The sequence below is a fragment of the Eleutherodactylus coqui genome, chromosome 1, assembly GCF_035609145.1.
Source record: "Eleutherodactylus coqui strain aEleCoq1 chromosome 1, aEleCoq1.hap1, whole genome shotgun sequence".
Taxonomy (NCBI): domain Eukaryota; kingdom Metazoa; phylum Chordata; class Amphibia; order Anura; family Eleutherodactylidae; genus Eleutherodactylus; species Eleutherodactylus coqui.
Window position 1 is genome coordinate 364,978,736 of NC_089837.1, and position 25,956 is coordinate 365,004,691.

General features: G+C 42.6%; 1 protein-coding gene across 2 annotated transcripts in view; it reads right to left on the minus strand.

Moving 5' to 3' along the window:
• The window catches only part of DMD (dystrophin), a 2,524,637-nt gene that overhangs the window by 113,187 nt on the left and 2,385,494 nt on the right, over positions 1 to 25,956 (minus strand). For both annotated transcript variants that reach the window (XM_066577956.1, XM_066577963.1), the window contains one exon: positions 15,777 to 15,851. In XM_066577956.1, coding sequence (XP_066434053.1) covers positions 15,777 to 15,851 — 75 coding nt within the window. The remainder of the gene's footprint in view (positions 1 to 15,776; positions 15,852 to 25,956) is intronic.

A 25,956-nucleotide genomic window follows, 5' to 3' on the forward strand; every position in this document is an offset into this window, starting at 1 on the left:
AGGTCTCCCGTGTTAACTCGTCTGAACGTAAAATACGATTGCACAGCTTCACTCTCTCTGAGGGTACTCAAATGTCGGACCACAATCCGAATCTAGACCAGGGAAATCAGCTGTCTGGGCCGCGTAGACCTGCCGACAGATGCATTGAGGAGGGTAGCGAGTCCTCCAGTGTATCTCTAATGGCAGGTATGTCTTTAGGAGGGAAACTGCTGGGGCCTGGCACACTATTCTATTCTTTTCAGGTGCTAACAATGATGTTTGTGTTCTTCATTTCATTCGTACATCTTCAGTCTACTGTCTTTGTTGCAGAGCCTGGAAATGAAGACGACCCTTGTCTGGTCAAGGGGCTGAATTAATCTTACGAAGACTGCTCGGAGCTTTGTAATTTAGAGATCTGATCCATTGTCTGAATGACATTTCGAAGTCTTAAATTTTAGGCCTCATTCATATGAGCGCCGTTTTAGCGCAGTATAGGTGCGTGAAAAGATTGCGGCTATACTGCACTAGGGATCGTGTGAACTGGTGATTTCCAGCCATTTGAAATTAGCTGTGAAATTGCCTGTTCACACAATCAGAGGCACAGGTTATCCAACTCCCACAGGAGTCTATGGAAAGCACTCCCCAAAGATAAGTCAGGTCCTATCTTTTCTCGCACCATGGACCTTAGGGCTTATTCACATGAGCATATATCGGTCGCCGTTTTCACGCATTGGATTCTAACATATCAGATCACACAGACGTATTCCCGCAGCTTAAAAGCGCTCGGCCGTCCAATATAGCACCAGGCAGGAAATATAGTCCTGGAACTAGCTTTCTGCCCGGATGAGGTCTGCTGCTGCATGGGCTCCTATGGGAGCCAATGACAGCGGCCACAGAAGGGAGGGAGTTTAGCAGTGCGACTGCAAAACTCTGTCCTTCAGCTGTTTGCAATGGGAGGGGGCAGGACGAAAGAGATAAGCACCACCCCTCCTATTGCTTGCTCTGGACAAGGGGCGGGGAGGGAGCTTCGCTCTACCTCCACCTCCTCCCATTGCAAACAGCCAGAGGGGAGGAGAGAGGAGGTGAGACGGCAAGGGGGAGATAGCTTAGCAGAGCTAAGCTGTCTCTACCCACCCACCCAACGGCATTGTGGCCTTGGCGTACATGCGCCGCTACTGGGCCATCTGAGTGTCTTACACACGGCTGTAGGCATTTTTAAGTGTGCCCGCCAGCTCCGTAAAAAAGTAAATGGGCGCACAAATCTAAGTCGGTGGGCACACGTAAAAATGCCTACAGCTGCGTGTAGCCGCATTAAAAGAGAGCTTTGCAGATGCATGTCCTATCTTAGGATGCTATGTGCGAGTATTTAGCGAGTATCTAAACTTCCTTCACATGAACTCTTCTATAGGAAACTAATGGTTTTAAACAGACCATCTTTTCACGTGCCTCCAATGCGCTAAAACAGGGCTCGTGTAAATGAGGCATTAGGCTCTGTGTGAATTTAGAGTCCAGCCTGCTTTTCCCATAACAAGTTATGAGGTAAATAGTTCTCCAAAGTTGATGAAATCTTACCAAAATGACACCTTTTATTAATGATCTTCAGCTCAGAGCTTCACCTGACCAGAGACTGGGGTAAGTGGTCCTTTATTAAAAAACTGTCGAGTACCTCGTTATAGAGTTTTCATTTCAAAGGTTTTTTAAATGTTTCTAGGACTCCTAGAGAAAGCCTGCAAGTCCTGCTTCTCCAATCAAGTGATTCTTGTAGGAGTTTGCACACAGGGAGATCTGTCAACCAATATACAGTAAAACCTCTACTAACATTGGTAACCCGTCTGAAAGCAAATCAGCTTTTCCTGAAATGGTTGCTACTTGAGATAATGATTTCCATAGTAATCAATGTAAATCCATTAATTTGTTCTAGATATTCCAAAAAAATATACCGAACCACATTTAATGGAGAATATGGTCTTTAATACCAAAAACAATAAATATAAAAAAAAAAAAAAGACTACTGTAAAGAATAAATGAACATTTAGGCTGGGTTCACACGGGGCGTATTCCCGCCGGAAATCCCGCGGTTTGGCCGCAGCAAAAAACGCAAGATTTCCGCCGGGAGAACCGCCGCAGAAAAACCCGCGGCGGCTTTGAAGCGGCCTGACCGCTCGCTTTCCCGTTGCGGCCGGCGCTCCCATAGAGGAGAGTGCGGCCGCGGCGGAAAGTAAAGATAAACAGACATGCTGCATATTCCAGCCTGACTTACCGCAGCGGATTGGCCGTCCCGTGCGGACGAGATTTCTGAGAAATCTCGTCCACATGGCTGGCTAATCCCGAGATTAGCGGCCGCGGGCGGATTTGCCAAGGCGAAATTCCGTGCGGCAAATCCGCCCTGTGTGAACCCAGCCTTAAGATGTTTGTGTCTTATCTGTTGTGTTACATAGGACTGCAGGTCACATCTACTACATAATCTGTCCTCAGCATTATCCCTGTGTTCTGTGCTGTTACATAGGAATGCAGGTGACATTCTCTGTCCTCAAGAGTTATCACTGTGTTCTCTGTGCTGTTACATTGGAGTGCAATTGTACAGTACTGTGCTAGTGTATTACCCGTCTCTGATGATGGAGAACGGTGGTTTGCATTAACAGCAGGAGAAGGGAGATGCTGAGCAGGATATCACATGGGTTCAGCAGCAAGGTCACGTGGGCCGGAACATGCTAGTGTTATTAGAGGCAACCAATGTTACTAGAGACAAAATTTTGGCTAAAAAAAAACAGCCATACTCGAAATCGGTCTTAGTAGAGGTATATGGTTGGAAGAAGCAGGACTCAGAAGGCTTTTTCTCCATGGAGTGCTGGCAGCATTTGCACAGCTTTTTACCTAAAAATACACAATCAATACACATCAAGTGATAGGAGGGGGATGATAGGCGCCTGGGGCGTTATAGTTTCTATCGCCTTTTGTCAGTGGCTCCACAACTGAAATAAAATGTTGCTCTACTACGCATGAAATCTCAAGGCCCATTTACACGGAGCGATGATCGCTCAAAAAAAAAAAAAAAAAAAAAACCGCTAAAAAGCGATCGTTAGAGAGATAATCGTTGCGTCTAAACGCTCGGCCATCGTGCACATTTCGTGCACTGCTACCTGATCGTTAAATTCAGTCCAACCTAAAAATCGTTGTTCAGCCTTATCAGCAGTTCTCCACAGGTAGTGCTGATAGAATTGTTTCCCACTGGAGAATAAAAGAACTGAAAGCAGATAAGAGCCCCCAGGCTATTAACTGCTTTCAGCTAAGGCTTCATTTGCACACTTAATTGATCTTAAGTAGCTGAGTAGCTACTTAATAGTTTATGCAAAATGATCGCTCAAAGCTGTCATTTAAACTGTCGTTTGAGCGATCTTTGAACGATCATCGCTCTGTGTAAATGGGCCTTAAGAAAGTTGTCTAAACAGTTATGGACTTATGTAATTTGCAAGAGCTCTTCTTTCAACTAAAGCAACAATCTAACTCCTGTGCTGGGCGTGCTTGGAAGTATCTGAAGTTTGCTTTCCTATGTCAGACTGATATTTGCACAACAATCTGTACTGCAAGGCCAATGAGATAAAATTCTAATTTTATGTACTGGAAAATCTATCAGCAGCCTCAAAGTGCCATTTATTCCAGCCTGATGTACATGCAGCACTTTCCTCCCACGTGCAAAAATTATACTAAACGTTCAACTGGAATGTATGAAATTAGATTTGTAAATCTGAGGGACAGAAGTGGGTACAATCTGTGTAAAGTGCTGCTGAAATATCTTGGAGTACGACATAAAATAGTCCTTTGCCTGCTGACCGGCATGGATGCCACTGTGTAAGAAATTGTAATTAAAGGGACTCTCCACTTTTAGGACAAAATTCTGTTCTGGGACCAGAAGGTTTAACTCCAACCCACTATAGGGCGTACATTTACGTCCTGTGCGTTGGGGTATATATGAAGAGAGCTCACGGGGCGACCTCCCTGCATACAGCGCGGGCGTCGGCTGTTTATTACAGCTGACACCCGTTGGCAACAGCTCCACCTAGCCCTGAGGCTGAGCGGAGCTATGAACCCTTTAAATGCTGCTGTCAATTCTAACAGCGGCATTTAAAGCTCCTGAAAGTTGTTTGGGGGTCCTGTACAGCCCCCTGCGATGGAATCACAGGGAGCTGTGCCAGTGTCATGGCAGCAATGGGCCTTCTGAAAGGCCCCAGGGCTGACTTGACGGAATGCCTATCTAGCCATCCCCGTGCGGTGGCTTGATAGACTGCCTGCCTGACTGCAGTACGATGTAATGCTATGGCATTACATCATACTATAGGAGCGATCAAAGTTTTGCAAGTTGTTGTCCCCTACGGGAGGCTGGAAAAAAAAAAAATTGTTGAAAAAAAACAAAAGTAATAGAAGTTCAAAAACTCGCTTTTTTGCCATATTTGCATTAAAAGAATCTAAATTATAAAACAAGAATAGATATTTGGTATCAGTGCGTCCGTAAAAGTCCAATCTATGAAAATAATGCATTTGAAATATCGTCCAAAAAAGAAAAAAAAAAAGAATGCCAATAATGCGCTTCTGGTCACCATGTCTCCAAGAAAAAGCGATCAAAAAGCCGTATACATTCCAAAATGGTAACAACGAAAACCATAGGATGTCCCACAGAAAAATGAGCCCTCATACAACTATGTTGACAGAAAAATAATATTGACGGCATATGATGGCGGCAGAAAATAATTTAAAAAAAATTAAATATCTTTAAAAAAAATAAAAGCAGTACAGCAAAAAAAAAAAGTTTGGTATCATGTGCTGTGCGATATGCCAGAGACTGCATATCCTATTCTTGTGCTAGACTCGCATGAAAACAGAACATGCTGCAACCTCCCTGTCTCTGCTGCAAGATAAATATTGCCCATGTGAATACAGCCATTGCAAATAATGGGTTGTATTTTTGTCCATCTCGCAACGCATAGACTTGGCAATTCCCTCACCGGTGTGAATGCACCCTAATGCACATTGTGCATTGCTCTGATTGGTCAGTGCTGATTATATAAACAGCTCAGACCAATCAGAAAGCAGGTATAGTGCATTGGTAGTCTAACACTATCAATGCACTATGGGTTTTAGGCAGTTTGAAGATTGCATCTACCTTCCATAGCTGAAAATGGCCCTCGAAACCAGCAGACTACTACTTAGGGTGGCTTCACGGCTGCATAGGATTGCAACATGTGCTACTAATTTTGATTATGGATTATGACAGTCGTGAAGTCTTCTAAAAGACCACTTTAGATAGATGAAAAGTCGATAAAACAAATCTATAGAAGTGCTCATAATTTTGCCCGCAAGGCCAGCAAATGCTTAGGTTTCAATAAAAATGCTACATGAGGTGTCAATTTAAGAGCGTGGCCAAGTAAATTCACCAAGTAGCGTGCACAGGTTTGACTACTCCCCACATTTCACTATGCAACTTCAGTAATGTGTATTCAACTAGAGTCATGATGGTGAAAGATGTGATTTTATGTAATGCCACACATTATAGCTGAAGTAATAGGAGAATATTTAATCATTATCAGGGAAATGCTCCAAGTGACTTAGGGGACACAAGTCCAAAGCTCCCTGCTTCTGCACCTCTAAAAGGCTTTTAGAAAAGCATCCTCAACAAGGCTCCATATGAGAACACCTTTTACACGTAGTTCTACCAAGAGCGAATGCCTCCGTATTGATTTAATCCAACTCCACTGCCAAGGGGACAGAATATATATATTTCCCCAGGCTGAAATAATTTATGTATGGCATGAAGCAACTAGCAGTGAAGGTGAAGATTATTTGGCAGGATATAACTCTCACTAGTGACTTCTTTAATATATGACTGTATCCCTGTAACCAGATTACCAAGAGTTCACCTTTCCAATAAATCTTTATTCTGCGAGGCTGACAATGAGGTGAGCTGGGTACCTCGTATCAATTCACTCGAGAGCACCTCTCCCTAGAGCGGTTACACATAGGGTTTCCAATTCTAAGACATCTCTTGGCAGCCGCGGCTATTTTTATGGGCTTGTCACTTAACAAAGCTATCTCCATCTGTTCAGCTATACATGCAAATTCATAGGACTACAAGTGAAGCAGAAAATAGAAAAGTCATTTTCACAGATTTGTATATACTGCACTTGTTACTTCAGTCGTGCTAAACTGCTTACACAAAGCACAGCATGTTTGTTATTTCAGTCCTTCGTAAGCTAATAGTACTGTAGTAACCTATGAAAAAGGTAACTGGTATATGCCAAGCTGTTACTGAATGGCAAGAGTATATCTAGCAGACATGCAAAACAAATCACTATACAAACAATACTTAGAAAGGGTCACTAAAAGGTCCATTTACACCAGCTGATGATCGCTGGAAAAAGAAAAAGAAAAACCGCTAGTCAGCGATTATTTTAGCGATAATCAGCGCGTCTAAATGTGCGCCCATCATCCGCTTTTCGGGCACTGCTAGCTGATCGTTAAATTCAGTCCAACCTAAAAATCGCCATTCAGCCTTAATCGGCAGTTCTCCATGGGGAATGCTGATAGCATTGTTTGCCATCTGGAGAACAAAGGATCTGAGCGCAGATAATAGCCCTCGGGCTATTAACTGTATTCAGCTAAGGCTCCATTTGCACACTTAAAGGGGTTGTCCCGCGAAACAAAGTTGGGGTATACACTTCTGTATGGCCATATTAATGCACTTTGTAATGTACATTGTGCATTAATTATGAGCCATACAGAAGTTATTCACTTACTTGCCGACCGGGGTATGCAGAAGACAGCTGGACCGCTTGTCTTCTGCATACTTCTGTTGTGTTCTCCGAGTGGGATACCAGCTGAAACAATAGTATCAGCAGTATCCCGCTGTAAACTCAGCGTGCAGCACTGATAAGGCTCATAGTTAACACAACCTGCACGATGGCCGCGCGTTAGACAACGATAATCACTTAAAAGACGGCTTTTGAGCAAAAATTGAGTGATAATCGTGTCTAAATGGGCCTTAACTTTTCAGACAACTTCTGCTAGTCTTGTGTAAAGGCTGATTTACATGCAACGATTATCACTCAAAATTCGTCCAAACGTCTGCTTTTAAGCGATAGCCGTTGCATGTAAATGTGTGCCCATCGTGCACTCACTGTGTACTTTTCATCCATCCCCAAGTTGAGCTCAGTATAAAAGCAGTCGTCTCTGATAAGAGGGACGGCATGCTGTGCTCTCCACGGGCAGCACCGATAGCATTGTATGCAGCCAGCAGCCCGCGGGAGAACAAAGACAATGTATTTAGAGAACAGACTAACCGCTGTTCTCTAAGTACATGCAAATAAAGCTAGTTAGCGACTAATGGGTTGATTAGCCCATTAGTATCTAATGCAAACTGATCGCTCAACGCTGTCAGTTTCTGACGAATTTTGAGTGATAATCTTTGCGTGTAAATGGACCTCAAGTCTCATCATCTCTGTATAAAACATACATTAAAAAACTTGCTTTCTCACTGTAAATGACTCTCTGCAATCCACTCTATGCCGTAGAGATTCCATAGTAACAAGGGGAAGGGCTGTATATACAGACAGCTCCCCTGCACTTATAGGCTGTAGTTTGACAGATCTGCAGACACTGTAATAATGATCCCCACAGCCTCTGCCTATCCTAGGATGCTGAAGGTGGATTCTTATTCACAATATTTTTTTTAGGGGGGGGGGTTTATGCATATTGATAAAGAGAACAAAATTATATTGCAGGGAGGTGCCTTGAAGGTAACAGCTGAAAATGGCAATATAAATAAAATTTTAATATATATATATATATATATATATGACCAAAAATGGGCAATAATGTGGACATGCAAGGTACTGTTGTATCTGGTTTTTATCAGAATAATGGGCGGAAACATGCTTTGGCAGTTCTGAGTGTAGGAACATGCCCCCAGCGGTTGATTGGCTGGTGCAGACATCTCCTCCAGAGCTGGACCTCCTGCCTCATCCTCCCGAGCCATCATCTCCCTGTCACATTTGCCCCACCCCCACCCCGCACTGAACTGCCTACAAACGGCACTGTTCAGGGCCCTGCTGTGCAGGCTCATCAGCGCTACAACTGCCGGCAACGCTGTCACTCTCTATTCTCCCTGCGGCCGCTGCAGAGGGGGACCACTGTCACTCCTCATTCTTCTAAGCAGCAGTAGCGGCCACAGCCTCGGGGCCAGCCCTGCTTACAGCAGCATATGTGTGGGGGGGCCAGGAGGATAAGGCAGGAGATAGAGCTCTGGAGGGCACATCTGCGGCAGCCAATCAGCTGCTGGAGGCGTGTCCTTCAAATCATGACTGCCAAAGCATGTCTCTACCCATTAGGGACAGGCATTTTGATACTGAATCTCTGCTGATTGGACCAGAGACCGCGCAATGCAGCATGGGAAGTAAGGTCAAGGAAGTCAGAACTGTGAACTACTAGCAGCATGCTAAGCTCGCTACACGCCCCCTCCCTGAAAATGGATTGCTAACAGCAGAAGAACAGAAAGGAGTGTACTCTCTCGGTAGAGGGGAGAAAAACCCAGTGTGCATCGAGTAGAGACTCCCCCTTTAAGTCCAGGATAGCCTTATGATAATATAGTGCGAATCCCACGTCCACTACAGGTCCAACCAGGGACCTGGGAATCTATTACACGGTATGTGTATTAGGCCATTATTTATGCTCCATTTTATGTATTTGGTTTGTACTTGAAAAAGGCTTTTATTGCCGAAACGCATTGTAGGTCCCTTATGATTTTGACTTTCCTGCTGGAGAGCTTTCTATTCGTGTAAAAAAAAAAAAAACAGCTGACTTTTCACCATTTGGAGTTCTTGCAGACCTGGTTGGACCTGTAGTGGATGTGGGATTCACACTATATTATCATAAGGCTATCCTGGACCTACTGCACACTGGGTTTTACTCCCCTCTCCAAAGTGAGTACACCTCTTTCCTTATATGTTTGGAGAGTAGTTTGGATTGTACCCTTTCTGATTGTCTGACCCCCATCAATCATTGATGGGTGGGGGGGGGGGGGTTATCTTTGTTCATCATTGCAGCTCTCCACTGAGTGGATCACATATGGATTGGAAAAAGATCTCCTTTGGACTTTTATCATTGTTTGATATAGTTTTGTAGTATTTTCTTTGACCAAAGGTGCTGTCCTTATCTCTTCTTAACAGTATAACAGAAAAATGGGGAACACCACCTGAAATTAGAACTTCCAGACATGACACTCTGAAAACAGCATCAAATGCGGGTAAGGGGAACCTGGTGTATTTTAGAAAACTTGTTCAAAATCCAGGTACTGTTTTTTCCCTGAAAATAAAAGACAGTCCTATATTAATTTTTACCCTAAAAGAGGCACTAGGGTAAATGTTCATGTAACGTCTTAATTTTACTTACGTAGCAAGACCCCAGCTGCTAGGTAATGTACTTTTTTTTTTTTTTTTTAATAGTCTAGCTAGGGCTTATTTCCGCTGTACTGATGCATCATGAGATTACCAGCGGAGCACAGAAGAGAAAGCAGGGAGAGATTCAAACATTAAGATGGTGTCTCAGACAAGAGATTACACTGCATGAATGGGAGTACAATATAGAAGACATACAGAGTGTCACAATAAGGTGAGGAGAGCAGTGAGGAGTTTTCACTGGAGTGGCCCCTCAAAACAGCTATATTGACTCACTTGGTACTGGTGTATTATGTCGCCAGTGGAAATTTGGGGTGGGCGACAGAATACAGCAGTTTTGACATGGAGTAATGCCCCCAGCTTTTGATTGGCTGGGGGAAGGGGCGTTTCATCCCCCAAGTGCCATTTTCCATCGGGGTGGGCAGCAGTAAGACTGGGAACGTTGTCAGCCACTGTGGCCGCAGGAGGAGAGGCGGCTAGATAAAGGAAAATTCTTTTCAGCAGCACTCACCATAACCCATAAGGGGGGGGGTTTCTTCCACATGTAGTGTCCTGCACGCCTAACTGGGATTGAATCCTAATCCCATAGATTGAGACAGAGTAAAAAAGAAAAATAGGCAGCAGAGTCCAGATCTTCAGGTGCAATAAAGACTTATATTTCCATCAGAACATCACATCATCATGAAAAACAGCGACGTTTCGACCGTTACATAGATGGTCTTTGTCAAGCTTTGTGAAGCTTGACAAAGACCATCTATGTAACGGTCGAAACGTCGCTGTATTTCATGATGATGTGATGTTCTGATGGAAATATAAGTCTTTATTGCACCTGAAGATCTGGACTCTGCTGCCTATTTTTCTTTTTTACTATGAGGAGAGGTGGCGGCAGCAGCTGGCCAGGAGGAGTGCCAATGGCGTCTGCGGCGAGTAGACGAGAGCCAGCGGAAGGAGAAGTGGCAGCAGCAGAGGTGGGCCTGGAGAATAGGCAGCTGCAGGAGAAGAGCCAGCGCCAGGAGAAAGGCAGCAGGAGACCCGATGACAGCAGGAGAGCCCCAGGTTGTAGCAGCAGCGTCGGTATGCATTTTTGCTTGGGCTGGACTTGTAGTGTGCAACACTTGTCATATTACCCAGAGGAGCGTGCGTGGCCATTTGAGTCTCCTCACTTAGTTTATAGTATATAGTTGCTCTCCCTAAGGAGAAAAGAGCGTTTCTGACACTTGTCACTGGATCATTACTTCTCGCGCTTGAATACTAAGCATTTAAATAAAGGCCATCTTTACTAAACTGATATTGTATGTAAATGTGCCATTAGTTAATGACTCACAAATATGTGCAAATCAGAATTCTGTTAAAGAATATAGTTACATAACACTGAAGAGTAATTTTCCCACACCCTATAAATATTGCTCTTGGCCACAGTACCAAATGAATTGCTTCTAGTGCACATTACCTTGCAGCGTAGGATTCAAACAGCTCACATTTTCCCATCATTTCAGCAAAAGCCATGCATAAGTCTTTCGTACAGAGGGAAATTATTATGGTTTTTATTGCCATATTGAATAGTAAAAAGGGCTGAGGCAATAAATAACCATTGCAATCATTCTCATCACAAGGAGCCAAGTACAATATATAAACTGGTCAATGCAGTCATTCCTCACTGAATGAGCGTGCACAGAAACAGAGACAATACGTTTTCTATTCATCTGCGTGCAGGCAGAAAAAATATATATAATACAATAGTTCAAAGCCTTCTGACAGCCAAATCAAATGTAATTTTTAGGTCTTGCCAGGCCATCATGCCTATCGGCACAAGACACATTTGAAAATAAGGATATATGATAACCTCGGTTTAGCTACAAAGAGTACTAAGTACTTGGAGTTCCAACTCATAAAACATACAGTAGGGTCTTGAATATGTATTGATTTCCATAGCTACTAAATTGTATGCACTCTCTAGGCTTTCTAGCCAAACATCAAGCTGTGTTTCTCAGCTAAATTCATCTTTGAAACTACTTTAAGGTCATTCAGCCCTAGGATTAAAAAAAGGCTATTTCCATTAAAAGGGATTTCATACAACTTGTAGTGTTTAAGCTGGAACCAGGCTGGTGAACCGATGATGGAGCACTTCATAGGTCGTGGCTTAACTATCATTATGCCAAATTTCTATCTGAATTTACAAATGTAGCAAAGTTTAACAAAAAAGTTATGTGCCACAGCTTATTCACCTTGGCAATAGCTTTTCAATGTTCGATATAGTAAAAGAACAATAACCTTCCAATGGCTTGAGAGGAAATTTGTCAGAAAGTTAGCAAACTTCTCTACATCTGTACGTAAAACCAGACTTCATGAGAAGGCAAGTAGTAATGGGCCATTTACACAGGATGATTATCGCTCAAAATGTGTTAAAACGAAAGAAAGACAATACTTAAGCCCATTATATACACACGGTACTATGCGAGCACTCACTCTGCAGTATTTTTTCACACGTTTAAAAAGTTAAGACAGGTGTGGAAAAAATGTTGCAAGGTGAAAATACTTCCAAAAATATATTTTTTTCAGTGTTATTACTCAATTAACAAAATGTAAAGTGAATGAACAAATGAATAATAATTCAAAAATCAATATTTGGTGTGAACACCCTTTGCCTTCAACACAGCACCAATTCTCTAGGTACACTTGCACAGAGTCATGGATTTTGTAGGATTATAGTCAGGTGTATGATTAACTAATTATACCAAACAGGTGATAATGATCAGCATTTTCATATGTAGGTTGAAATAGTCATTAACATAAACAGCTGTTATAGGAGACTAAGTGAGGAACAGCGAAACTGTTACAAAGGTGAGGTTGTAGAAGACTGTTTAATGCCACAGGTCATACAACATGGGAAGACTGAGCAAGACATAAGGTAGTTATACAGCATCAGCAAGGTCTCTCAGGCAAATACTTCAAAGCAGAGTAGGGTTTCATGATGTGCTGTTCAAGCGGTTTTGAAGCAACACAAAGAAACGGGCAACGTTAATAACCGTTGGCACAGTGGTTGGTCAAGGAAATTTAGCACAGCAGATGAGACATTATGCTTACTTAACTTCCAAATCGGAACATGTCCAGCACCATTATCAGCTCAGAACTGGCAGAAACCAGAGGGACTCAAGTACATATCTACTGTTCAGAGACGTCTGGGCAGAAGTGGTCTTCATGGAAGAATTGCAGCCAAAAAGCCATACCGTCGACATAGAAACAAGGCCAAGCAACTCACTATGAACAAAAATATAGGAACTGGGGTGCAAGAGACGACAGCAGGTGTTCTAGACTGAGTCGTCAAAACGTGAAATATTTGGCTGTAATGGAAGGCAGTTTTCTCACTGAAGGGCTGGAGAGCGGTACAATGATGTGTCTGCAGGCAGCAGTAAAGCATGGTGGAGGCAAGTTTGGGGCTGCATTTCAGCAAACTGAGTTAGGGATTTGGTCAGGATGAATGGTGTCCTCAATGCTGAGGATTAAAGGCAGATAGTTATGCATCATTCAGTACCATCAGAGAAGCACCTCTTTGGTTCCCAATTCATTTTGGAGCAGGACAACCCCCTCAAGCATACAGCCAATATCATTAACAACTATCTTCAGTGTGAAGAACAAGGAGTCCTGGAAGTAATGATATGGCCCCCACATAGCCACGGTCGAGTCAGTCTGGGATTACATGGCGACAGAAGGAACTGAGCAAGCCAACATCCACAGAAGATCTGTGGTTAGTTCTCCATGATGTTTGAAACCATCTCCCTGCCAAGCTCCTTCAAAAACTGTGTGCCTAGAACAACTGTTTAGAAGGGAAGAAAGTGGTCATACCAAATATTGATTTGACCTAGAGGTCCCTTGTTCATTCTTTAGCATTTGGTTAACTGACAAAACGAAAAAAAAATTAACCCGTCTATTTTTGAAAGCATTCTTACTTTGCAACATTTTTTCCACATCTGCCGGATACCTTTGCCCATACTGTACATTCATTATCAATTCCCACCATGATGGTAAAGGTTTAACCTACACAAAACTTAATTGCTGACCACTAACCTAACCATTACACCAATAACCCATGCATACCCTGGCGTAGATTCTGCTATGGCTAAAGGAATAGGATATAAGCAGTTATCAATGATGAAGTCTGGGAAAAAAAACTGGGTCATTTCTTAGATTATCTTGTCTAGAAAGAGATGCAATAAAAACATTTTTTTTTTTAAAAAGACTCCTGAAAGTTTGGAAAATATAAGACAGTCTAACAGTCCACAAACATGTTGGCAGATTATCCCTTAATTACATGTTTACTGCAAGGAACACTTGCAAACACCGGAGGTTTGATTTGTAGTGTGGACAAAATGACTGAGCTACCATGGCATTGGGAATCATGGTCCCAGAAAATCTTTGGTTGCCATGGTAATAGCAGGACAACCTCCCCCCAGGAAGTCTTTACTACCTGCCCGACTTCTAATGTCTACACAAAGCAGAAGTAAACGGCTGAAAGGACTGAAGGAAAAGAAGCAAATGCTTTCACTCTGCTGTATTACTAGAAGCCTTCAGGCTTCCTCAGGTGGATACACTACAGTAAGATGAATGCACACGTATGGGAACTCCAGAAATTCATGCTGATTAAACAGGCTCTGCACTTTTAGCAGACTTTGCATAAATCACAAGCGAATATAAGAAAATGTATAATATCAGATACCAATGCTTTTATATCCTCCACTTATCAGGATTCTTCTCTCCCTCTTCCCCTCCTCCCCCCTCTCCTGAAGTGTTAACTCAATCTGAGAACCTGCTAAAATCTATCTTGCCAGACTAACAGCTCACTGACGTATTAAATTACATGCTGCCCACATATCTATGAAGAAGAGAGGGGAGGGAGGAAGACACAGACATAACACCGCAGCTAACTGAGTTTTGTACAGTCTGACAGCTACTGAAATCCCATCTACACTGCTCAGTAGTTCTCTAGAAGGTCTTTCGTACTGCTGCTTCTCTGTATATGAGAGATTTGGAGTAGGATCTGCTCTTCTGTGTGTAGCGTATGCAAGATATAGCAGTTACGTCTGAAACCACCGGGTCAGGGAAAACTGGCAGTTTATTCCCCAGATGATTTTCCTCATGCGAGTTCTAACAGATTCCAAGATGGACAGAGCATGCACCAGAAGTCCAATTATTGATAGTGCTTTTCATATAAATGCAATACTGAATGAGAAAAAAAAAAAAAAAAAAGTGAACAGCCCAAGTTTGAAAAAATTGCTGCATGTCCGATTCTCTGACACAAATAGTACATGTCACGTGCAGTGCCGCACACATGGACGAGGTGTTCATGTGTTATCTGATTAGAGTTGTGCCTGGAGTCTGGGCTGCAACTTTCTATCAGCCACTTGAATATGGCCTTGGAAATATAGGATGTAGAGGGGAAAACTGCTAAAAATGCAGAATACAAATGCTACAATGGACAGAAGTAGTGTTATTCCTCATGTACACATGTGACCACTTAGGGCTACTTCACATCAGTGCCAGAGGTTCCTTAATGAATTCCGTTAAATATGATGAAGTGGCGCAGCATGCTCCACTAGGTCATCCTGTAAAATGCTGGCAGCCCAACCAACACCAAAAATGCACCCCATTATAGTCAATGGGGTCTGTTTGGCACCGTCCTATGACTTCTGTTCAGCCACGCTTTTCCACTAGGAAGCCATGCCTAGCCATAATAACTCACAGAACAGCCACACTCCATTTGAAACCATCTTTTCCCATTTATTGCATACACCGTATAATGTAAGGTCTACTAAGCCCAATAAGTCAGGGACTGAACTACAGGCAGCTTTAATAGCTTCTTCTTGCAATGTAACCTGTGACTCCGGTTTACTGACCCTTCGAGTCAATGCGTTTTGTGGTTCACATACTTTGCTTTACTTTTTCAGGAAATGCAACCATTATCCTTTTGCTCGAGTCAGTTTCTTAGACATAAATAAGAGAAAAGTGCATTTTCTAGTTTTAAAGATTGGTAATGACTCTCCCCTGGGACTGAGACAAAACACTGGGATACATTAAACTGATAAAGTGTTATCTGATTGTTTAGGTGTATCACAAAGTTCAGTGCACAAATGTTAACGCCAACTTCAATTACAGAACCGAAAAAATAATCAGGAATCTAAAGATCATTAACCAGCTGCTGCATTGCTGTGGGTAATTTATTTATGAGGCACAACAACCACACATTTTTTTTCTCTAGCTGTTAAACACTTGCAAGTCAATTCATGTAGGAAAAATCAGAGACCGGAAAGTAAGCGACTGTATGACAGCGCAACACAATCAGCACATCCAAATACTTACAGCACAGAGCTTTCTGCAGTCTCCGTAGTTTCATTGCAGTTCTGTATGCAGAGAAGCGCACATTGTTTAAGTCAGCTGAGGAGGAAACACAATATGGTTAAAATGCTGTTCTAGAAGAAAAGGAGGAAATAATCAGAATTTAACAGGTCCGTTCTGTGGTGCATTAAGTCTAGAAATACCCAGTTGAATGTAAAACCCAGCTCAAAACTATGAATGCATAAAAGGACCAGCAGAGTGCACCAAGGTCAGACTGACCCAAAGTACCAGAGGATACCCCGATAGGTCCAGGGTCTGACCATAACAGGCCCTAAAGGTCTAGCAGAAGTCAACCTCATTGGAAGCCCATCACTTGCTGCTTCGGTTTATTTCTTATGGTTTGAGTCACAAAAAAATAAAAAATAAAACCTACAACTAGGTTCTGCATAAATAGTGATAAAGTTTATAATGCTATTAATAGTGCAAATTCCCATTTCTGTGTAAATAGAGGATGGAACGAAAAAAAAATAAATAAATGAACTCCGTCCAACACTAAGCATGCCCGTTTACTCTTCACTATTTTTGCACTTACAGCAGTTAATTGTAATGTTTTAGGTTTTTTTTGGATTTGCAGGTTATCGTTTGAATGAGCGAGGCTATCGCTAGTTTGTTCGCTCTCGGGCAGCCTGTTTATATAGGCAGATACATCATTGGCTCGTTTAAACTAGAATTGTTCAGTCTTTCATCGTTGCTGTATAAAAGAATGAGAACTGACCGATTGCTGTTCAAACCGTACAATAAGTGACCAAGCCAATGATTTGTATGCCTGCATACAACTGCCAAACGAAATGTGAGCGATAGTTCATGGTTCAGACGTTGGCTCACGTTTAGCCTGAATGATTATCATTCACTTTCACTTGTTTTAAAAATTTTTGATAATGGTTCTGTCTAAAAGCCTAATACGTGTACTTCTACGATGGGACAAGTGCGATACTTTTCTTTTGCCCAATACCACCCATACCGGAAACCACTGATGTTGTAATATGTCAGCAGGGACACATGTGGACAGATTTACTAAGCTAAAATAACCAGAATTCTACTGATCCAGGGATTAGTCTGACTGCCATTATGGAGTCGGGAAGAAGTTTCTTCTCCCAAATAGGCTAAATTGGCTTCTGTCTCATTGGGTTTTGTTTTTGCCTTCCTCTGGATCAACAAGGGGGCAGCGGAGACAGGCTGAACTAGATGGACATTGTCTCCTTTCAGCCCAACATACCATGCAAGTACAATTTGCACACCTTGCACTAGATTTATGTTTTAGAGCTTTTGCACCTCACTGACCATTTAGTAAAAGGTGTAGAAGATAGGAACATGGCTTAGAGCAGGCTTAAAATGCAAAATTAAAATGGAAGTATTAGCTTGACTCAAGTCAAAGAGGTGGCATAAGAGCATCCAACATGTCTAGCTAGATATGCCAAATTTACCACAAGTCATTGAAACAAATTTGTTTTGCTTCCGCCTGCCTGGTCTAATATTAAGTGGACTTAAATTAGTCTGTGACAGCTAAAAATTTCCCCCATTGTGCGCGCTTATAGTTTTATACCCCTTTTACACAGGCCAAGAAGGTAACATCCCCACCAGCTTGTTCACACTTGTGTAGCCCGTTTAGACTGGACCATCATCGTTGAGAATCGTGCAGAGCTTCACGTTCCTATGTGAATCACTGATTGCTCAGTGCCCGAGCTGGTTTTTAAGCGGGCTGAAACTGAGCGACAAAGTAGCGCACGATTCTCGATCAGTCATTGGCTTGCATTTAAAATGAACGATTCTTGTTTTAGTTCCGCTCACTTGAATGATTTTCTGAAAGCTAGATCATTCCATGTAAACTCAGCCTAGTACTCTTGGTAGTCTGCAACCAAGAACTTTCCTGTAAGGCAGGGTTTACTTTAATCATTAAGCTATTCCTTTTGGTGGATATCCATAAAGATTAGTTCAAAGGTTGCTTATCTGTAGTGTATAGTAGATGTTTCACTTGGAGCCTTTAAAGGACCTGGATGTATAAGGCTTTTTTTTTTAATTTTCACAAAGCTAAATCTAGTACAGTTAATGCATTTCACCACCAGGGCCAGCAGCTTTGGACTCACTTTTGGATGGATAAGTTTTAGGGTTGGTTCACACAGCATTTCCGCTCTGTGTGAACCAATCCTAAAAGATAACAGCTTTTCAATAGCTTAAGATGGCCAATAACTTTCCGCTGCAAGTCATGTTAAATTTTGCTACATCTGTACTTCATTTATCTTGTGAATATTGTCCTTTGCACTTGCTACAACAGGTAGTAAAGCATTCTAAATGCTCTGGCTTCACAGTTGTAGGATAACATTCAAGTTCATATGCAATGGCCTGCAGTAATTTAATAAGATGTAGGAGAATGAAGTATTACTGTTGCGATGATAAAAGAGCTCCACCTAGTGGTCATGCGGTTACAAAAAAATATATATACCAAAAATCTATTTATCAGCATTTTAAGGCATTTTTTTTTCTCCAAATTGAATTTTGAATATACATCACAAATAAGGAATGCATGCTGCAAAATAGAGAGCTTGGAAGCTTCAACAAAGCAATAATCTAACAATGGGAAAATCTATAAACTGATTATAGGTGAGGTAAAGTCTCCTGGTGCAAGCACCAAGTCATCTTGACTTGTAGGGTGACATCATACCGTGACGTTTTTCTCGGCAGACTGATTTTGCGGAAAGGTTTTGGGCAATTGCCTTCCCCAGTCATCTTTAAACCCCCACCCTACCCCCAGCATGCTGGGTATCAGAAGAATGGAAGGCAGAGTCAACCTTGAGTCGGCTACCTGAACCAAGCAAGGATTGAATTTACAACCTTCAGGTCATGGGCAGGAGTTTAGGACTGCATTTCTGTTGCTTTAACACTCTGCTCCATATATGGTACTTCTTTCCAAGTATGACAGTTCTCATCTACAATTACAGGGTAATGGTGTCCTCCCAGGAAGCGTGCTCTTGTCGGAGACTTTTGTGACCCACTGATTCTCAGGAAATAAATTGTTGGTCATAGCAGTGTTTCTCAGCTAGTAAATTAGACAACGATAAATCTTTCTTATATCAATAATTATTAGTGATAATGTATGGAAATCAAATGCATTGGCCAAATCTGAAGTGAAAAACACATTAATAGAAAACATTATGTTCCAGTACAATGTAACTGGGTTCATTTTAATTTCACCCTTGTTTAATCAGATGAATCTCAGCAATATGCAGTTATCTGTAACCATGTCTTCTAATACCCAAATGTCATAGACTCTAAGTGGAAGCCCATGGTAAGAACACTTTGTCCTCAATTACGTACACTCTAGCAGATAGAGACATGTGTACAGCATCACATTTACACTTGTGGAATTAAAGCTATTCCTCATGTTAATGCTGGAAAAACTTAATGTCTAGCTTAGAAGAGGGGTTATTAAGAATAAAAAATTTTCTCTCAGGACCATTCAACTTGTAAAAGACTCAAAAGGGAGAGTTTATGAGGCTGGCGGGGGGGGGGGGGGGGGGGTAAAGAGAGCCAATAACCTCTTTAGGGGCCAGAGGAGGTGGTAAAACTTGTGAATGCGCAGCAAAGTCTGTGGGAAATCTGTATATATGTGGGGTCATTGAGTCAATATACGAAATCCACGATTTTTGCTGAGGTTTTCCATCGAAATCCACGCTAGATTATTCTGATAAGGATTTCATTATGTGCGCACGCCTTAATTATACAACACACTTACGTTACCCATATCAACATATGAGAACAATCTGTCTAAAGTTCTGGTTAGAACAGATCTTAAAGACTAAGGCTGCATGTTCTGCTGCATCCAGTCCGTGGCTGGCTGAAACCAAGTCATCTTCGTGAATGGAGGACCTCCACGCCTCATGCAAAAAGTCATTTTCTATCACGGATTTGGATCTCAATTGGACATCCATATTTTTACAGGAAACGTTACAAACTTGGTTAAATGGTTATTCCCATCTCAGCAACTTATTGCCTATCCATGGAGGAGGATAACGTGCTGATGAGTGTGTGTGTGTGTGTGTGGGGGGGGGGGGGGGGGGGGGGGGGTTCAACTGCTGGAACTCTGACTGATCCCAAGATTTAGGACCCAGCACGTCCCAAACTGCAGACAAAAGGAGGCCAAGTACTTGAACTCGGATATCACTGCAGTGAATGGAGCACATACACGGCCTCTGCTGACCACATTTCATGGTGTGCTGGGCAGAGATCTGCTGGGGTGCCACTCAGCAGCAAGTTATCCTCCATTCTTATTGAGATGGGAATAACCTGGTAACATTTCAAGCCAAAATGTCGCACAATTCTTTAAAAAAGTATTTTGACTAGAAATCGCCACTTCCTTTAAAAGGGCCACTCCAGCGAACACGCTTTTTCATCTCTGCCCCCTCGTCAGATAGCCTGTCACACTTTGTATATTCCAGCCACAAGCCTGCAGTGTATAGCCCCCTGATCAACCACCATCTTCATGCAGATTTTGATTTCCTTTTCACATCTATCCCATGATGCCTCAGCACAGCTATAGCAATTCTTTCTGCATGGGTGGTGGTGGGGAGGACAAATCATTAGTTCTTCTAAATAAGATAGACAGTAAGTATCCAGGAGGATGAGCCGTTATCTCCTCTATCATAACTGTGTGATCATCAGTAGCTAACAGGAATGACTGTGCCCCCTACAGCCAGGCCGGATGTAACAGCATCACGCAGACTGAGGCATTGACTAGAGAATGAATCTATCATGTAGATCTGAGCCGGTCAGAACTGAGATCACATGACCATCTAAGGTGGGGGGGGGGGGGGGGTTGAAGGGCAGTAGCAGCTCATACACAGGACTTCAGGTCTCTCTCACACGGGCACTTTTTACAGCGATTAACGCGGTGTTTTGAACGGTTAACCATGCCGTTAGCCGCAGGGAGCTGCGTCCGAAAGTAAAAGTCGCTGCAATTGTGCTGCGATGAAAATCACGGCGCTTTGCCGTGTTCTGGGTGAGTGGCCTTAAAGTAGTCCTGGATATTCATGAGCTGCAGACTAGCTACACCCTCTCTACCCGCCAGCTACTGATTGACTGCTCTCTGCTTACTACTGTGCATAGAGAGCTGCCAATCATTGGCTGGAGGACATGGTGGGTGTGGCTAGTCTGCAGCTCATGAATATACACTAGTTCTGTGTCTGACTGCTACTAATTAAATGTAAGTTTTTCCAAGGCTACTGCAGATATACATACAGCAGACTTATCACTGTAATCCGTGTGACAGGCAGGATGGTGCTTTCAGTGAGGGCTGCAAAATGATGAGTCTCTTTAAATGTGTGTTTAGACAGAACAATCAGGATAAGAAAAATAAATATTACCAAAATCCTTTGTTATGACCCAAACAAGGATTTACACACCACAAAAGGCAGCCATGTGGTTTCCAATGGGGCCACAGTCCAAGTTTACCACAGCCCTTATTTTAAAGGATGGTGAGAGCTTTTAAAAGGGATCTCCACCCCACAGACCTTACAATGTTAAAGGGATTGTATCAAGATATAAAGTTATTTCCTACCCACAGTTAATAGAGGGTCCTAGAGCACTACATTTCGATGACCCATGTTGGAGATTGCCAAGCACTCAGACCTGGCAATTTCCATCACTGTCACCAAAATGACTAGAGTGGCAGCGCACCAGCACGCCCTCTGCTGCATATGGAAATTGTTGGGACCATCGTTCAAAGGATCGGTGGTTGTCCCAGCGGTTGAATGCCCAAAATTATCCCCTATCCTGTGGCTAAGGAATAACTTGTTAAATTGGTTGTACCAAGATATAAAAGTGTATGAGGAACTAACTTAGAAAAGAGGTGGTGGGCAAATATATACCTGGTTCTGTTGCAGGGGGTTAAAGGGGTTGTCCCGAGGCAGCAAGTGGGTCTATACACTTCTGTATGGCCATAATAATGCACTTTGTAATATACATTGTGCATTAATTATGAGCCATACAGAAGTTATAAAAAGTTTTATACTTACCTGCTCCGTTGCTAGCGTCCTCGTCTCCATGGTGCCGACTAATTTTCGGCCTCCGATGGCCAAATTAGCCGCGCTTGCGCAGTCCGGGTCTTCTGTAGTCTTCTATGGAGCCGCTCGTGCCAGAGAGCGGCTCCGTGTAGCTCCGCCCCGTCACGTGCCGATTCCAGCCAATCAGGAGGCTGGAATCGGCAGTGGACCGCACAGAAGAGCTGCGGTCCACGAAGACAGAGGATCCCGGCGGCCATCTTCAGCGGTAAGTATTGAAGTCACCGGAGCGCGGGGATTAAGGTAAGCGCTCCGGTAAGCTTCCTTTACTTCCCTGCATCGGGGTTGTCTCGCGCCGAACGGGGGGGGGGGGTTGAAAAAAAAAAAAACCCCGTTTCGGCGTGGGACATCTCCTTTAAGCATGTGAAATCTTAACTAGCACCAGAAGGGGGCCCCCATTTCAGTTTTTGTTATGGGCCCCCTTTGACTGTATGCATGCAGGTTCCTATAAAGATCCATAATAATTCATATACCAAGTTACAGCCCAAACACTTCCAGAATCAGTCAAGTCTTTGTAGAATCAAAGCATGTAAACTCCGCTTTAGAAAGGAATACTCATCATATTGGTGAACATGACATCATCCTGTAAAGCGCCTATTCATGTCCACATTTACAGAAACTATGGGATAATAGAAACTGCCCATTTTGCTTTATTTAAATCAAAAAAGCACTATTTTGACAAACATCCATTTCCAGTAAAAAATAAAATAAAATGAGAAATTAGGAGGCATTGTACTTAAAATGCATCAGTTATAAAAGCAAACCATTTATTTTACGTACCAGGTGCTCTCAGACTGCGGAGGATACCTCAATGTCACTGATTAAGGCATTTATTGTATGGCTATTGTATTGAAAAAGGAGAAATTGCTCTACATTATCTTTCCAACCCACTTACTGGGCATCATCCCACAAAAGAGAAAGATTACATGTGGAACTTCCATTATGTTTAGTCATAATGATGTTAAAAGGTTTCTCAGAAGGCTACTGAACACAGGCCTAAATATACTGCACATGCTCATTAATGGGGAATAATCTTCCATTGTCTGAGGGTACTTTTAGATGGGCAATTTATTGCCCTCAAAGAGCGATCACTGCCATCGGCCGCCTCATGCAAACAAGGCAAGTGAATGAGAATTGCTCAGTTGGAGTTGCTAGGTTATGGTTCACCTAGAAACCAAGTGACTACCACCCTGTTTAAAACAGGTAGTCATTCCTCTAAGGGGCAGGTGGCCAGAAAGAACTGCGGCACAATCCACATCCATTCAGTGAGCAACGATCTCCTGTGTTGAAGCACAAGAGCTAACTGTTGGGACGGCTGTCAGGCCCTTAAGTGTTGCTTCAAGTCGTGGAAGAAATCACAAGGCTGTTCCAACACAAATCCCAAAGAAATCTGCTGTCCGGTCCTTCAGCTCTGACTGACCAGTATTTGTGTCGGAATTTTCATGTATTTAGAGGTATTTTTGTAGGAATAGCACAAATGTGACGATTGTCAGGACCGATGCCGTTGTCAATACGTAAGGTTTTAAAGTATAGTGGTTGTTTTTCAAAAGCAAATTGTTATTATGCTGTGGGCTGCGTAATTGGAAACCTTGATCTTAAGCGCCATTTCTCATAATATACATCAGTTTTGCACACCATCTTGCAGTTGATATTTAAAGCTGAAACTTTACCCTAATATTACTATTAGCAGATGTAACAAATCGGGAAGGTATCTTTCTGTATAGCTGCTGCTTTATTTTTTTGCCATCTCTCTATAGGCCACCCTAATGGGGGCATGTTGAGCATAGGGCATCTTCATAAAAAAAACCAATTAGGTCAAAACCCATTGACCTTCATTAGATAGTCCAGTGCTTTAAACCAACCTACCCAAAGCTTGTCTGAATAGGGGTTGCAAGTACCTTGTCTGCTACCCCTCTACACCTCGCAAAATGGCATAATGGAAGAAAACATCTAAGGTCATGCCATATATTCCACCATGAATCAACTCTGAATTCTCTTAAAGGATATTTGTATAAGTTTTCTAAAGCAGACAGCTTTGGGTTAGTTCTACTGTTCTATACACTTACTTAGCTAGAACACGTATCCCAAGACCTCTACCTTCTTTGATCAGAGAAATATGGCCCTGCTAAGAGCAATCTCATACCATACACCCACTGGTGTAACTATAGAGGATGCAGTTGCACCTGGGCCCAGGAGCCTTAGGGGGCCCAGGAGCCTTAGGGGGCCCATAAGGCCTCTCTTCTCCATATAGGGAGCCCAGTACTATGAATAAAAGCTTTATAGTTTGGGGCCCTGTTACAGTTTTCGCATTGGAGCCCAGGAGTTTCAAGTTAGGCCTCTGCCTACACCTAAAAACACAGAAACCAGTGACATGAGCAGAAATTTGCCCTCTTTTGCATCAGAAATTACTGACAGGTTCACACATTGGTAAAGTTTTGAAAGTACAAGCTACTACTGAAATATCAAGTATGTTGTTCTGTTGTGTGCATTACCATGGTTACATTATTAAAAACCAAAACCCACTAAAATAAGAGTTCTCCAGTAAAGCACTTACATTAAAGGAACAGCAGGGTGGCTCCTCTCTACATTACTTAACAGAAAAAAGGAATCTATGGGAATATACAGCTTAGGGCAAAACATCCTCACTATTTACCTGGGTATTAACGTAATCTGCAGCAACATGATGGATATATTTCTGGCTTGCTTTATATCCTTAAGCAAAAAGACACAAATGCACAGCCAACAGACACCCAGACATCAGAGACAGATTACTATGCGCTCGAAGAATTCAGTGCAGTCCGAGAATGTCAGTCACATACCTACTGCTGGGGCGGGAATGCAGCCTGGAATGTGCACATCTGCATGCAAACCTCCATTCATTTACACCTGGATATTTGGTTTTACTGCTAACAGGTGAGAATGTATGGATGCTTATTCATAGCAGAATTCAGAGATGTTGCAGGTTTACACATATAAAACAGATGTGTCCACATTACACAAAGTCTTTATTTGCTTAAGGGTGGTTCTTTTTTAGATTTCCCTCCCTTAGACCATGTGAATACATAGATATCTCTCTCTCTCTATCTCAGGAGTATGTATTTCCCATTATTGGTATAGCCCCAATATATTCCACAGATTATCACTAATCCCTGTGCCCAGTGGCATTCACTATTCTTGCAACATCCACCCGTGTGCATTAGTTGTTCAGTTTGCAGATCCGATTGCTCAGCTGGTTCTGACAATCTAATTGGTATGGGCAGTGGCACATGCAGCCAGCAATTCATTGGATAGATGGGCCAAGTTGAGTTTTATTCAGCCTTTGTTTTCTCCTAGAATAAGCAGAAATCCCTTATCCACTCGCCCCTGTAGAAAATTGAACATCTGGGATCTGATAAGAACGTTGTGAGGTTTCAAGTATAAAGATAGGCTGTATAAGAAGGTATGTATAGAATACAACAATTTAAAACTTCACAATACTTTGATAGCAACTTCAGTGTTTTGGCCTTACCGCCTAGGTGTGAATTCATACAGCAGATTTTTCTGCAACTGTTCTACTCTGAATTAGGACTTCTAAAATCCATGCACATGACCATCCCATTCAGATGCATTGAACCCATTTTCTGGCGCAGAGATTTCTGCATCAAGTCTGTCGTGTGTGAATTCACCTTTACTATCAAGCTCTCTGCCCAACTTGACCAAAATTTCAGGCCATAAATTGGCATGACATTGCAGTGCTCCCAATCTACAGACCAGTGAATCGTTCTGTAGGATGAACAGAAGTGGAGTTGTGAGCTTTGGTTAAAAAGGTGTCCCACTTCTAGGTGCAGGAAGTAATCAGCTCAGTACATTGTGCAGTGGCCAAGCTTGGTACTGCAGGCTGAGTACCATTCATTTTACTAGGAATCAGTCTGTAGTGCCAACCTTTGCCACTGCATAATGTACTGAGCTGTCTACTTCCTGCAGAAAGACAGCTAGAAGCGGGACAACCCCACTTCTATTTAAAGGAGGTTCCAGAGCCAAATTTATATCATAACTTTATGGGCAACGAACATGCAAAACAGAAGCTGTACTTGTCCAATGGCCTCTGGTCC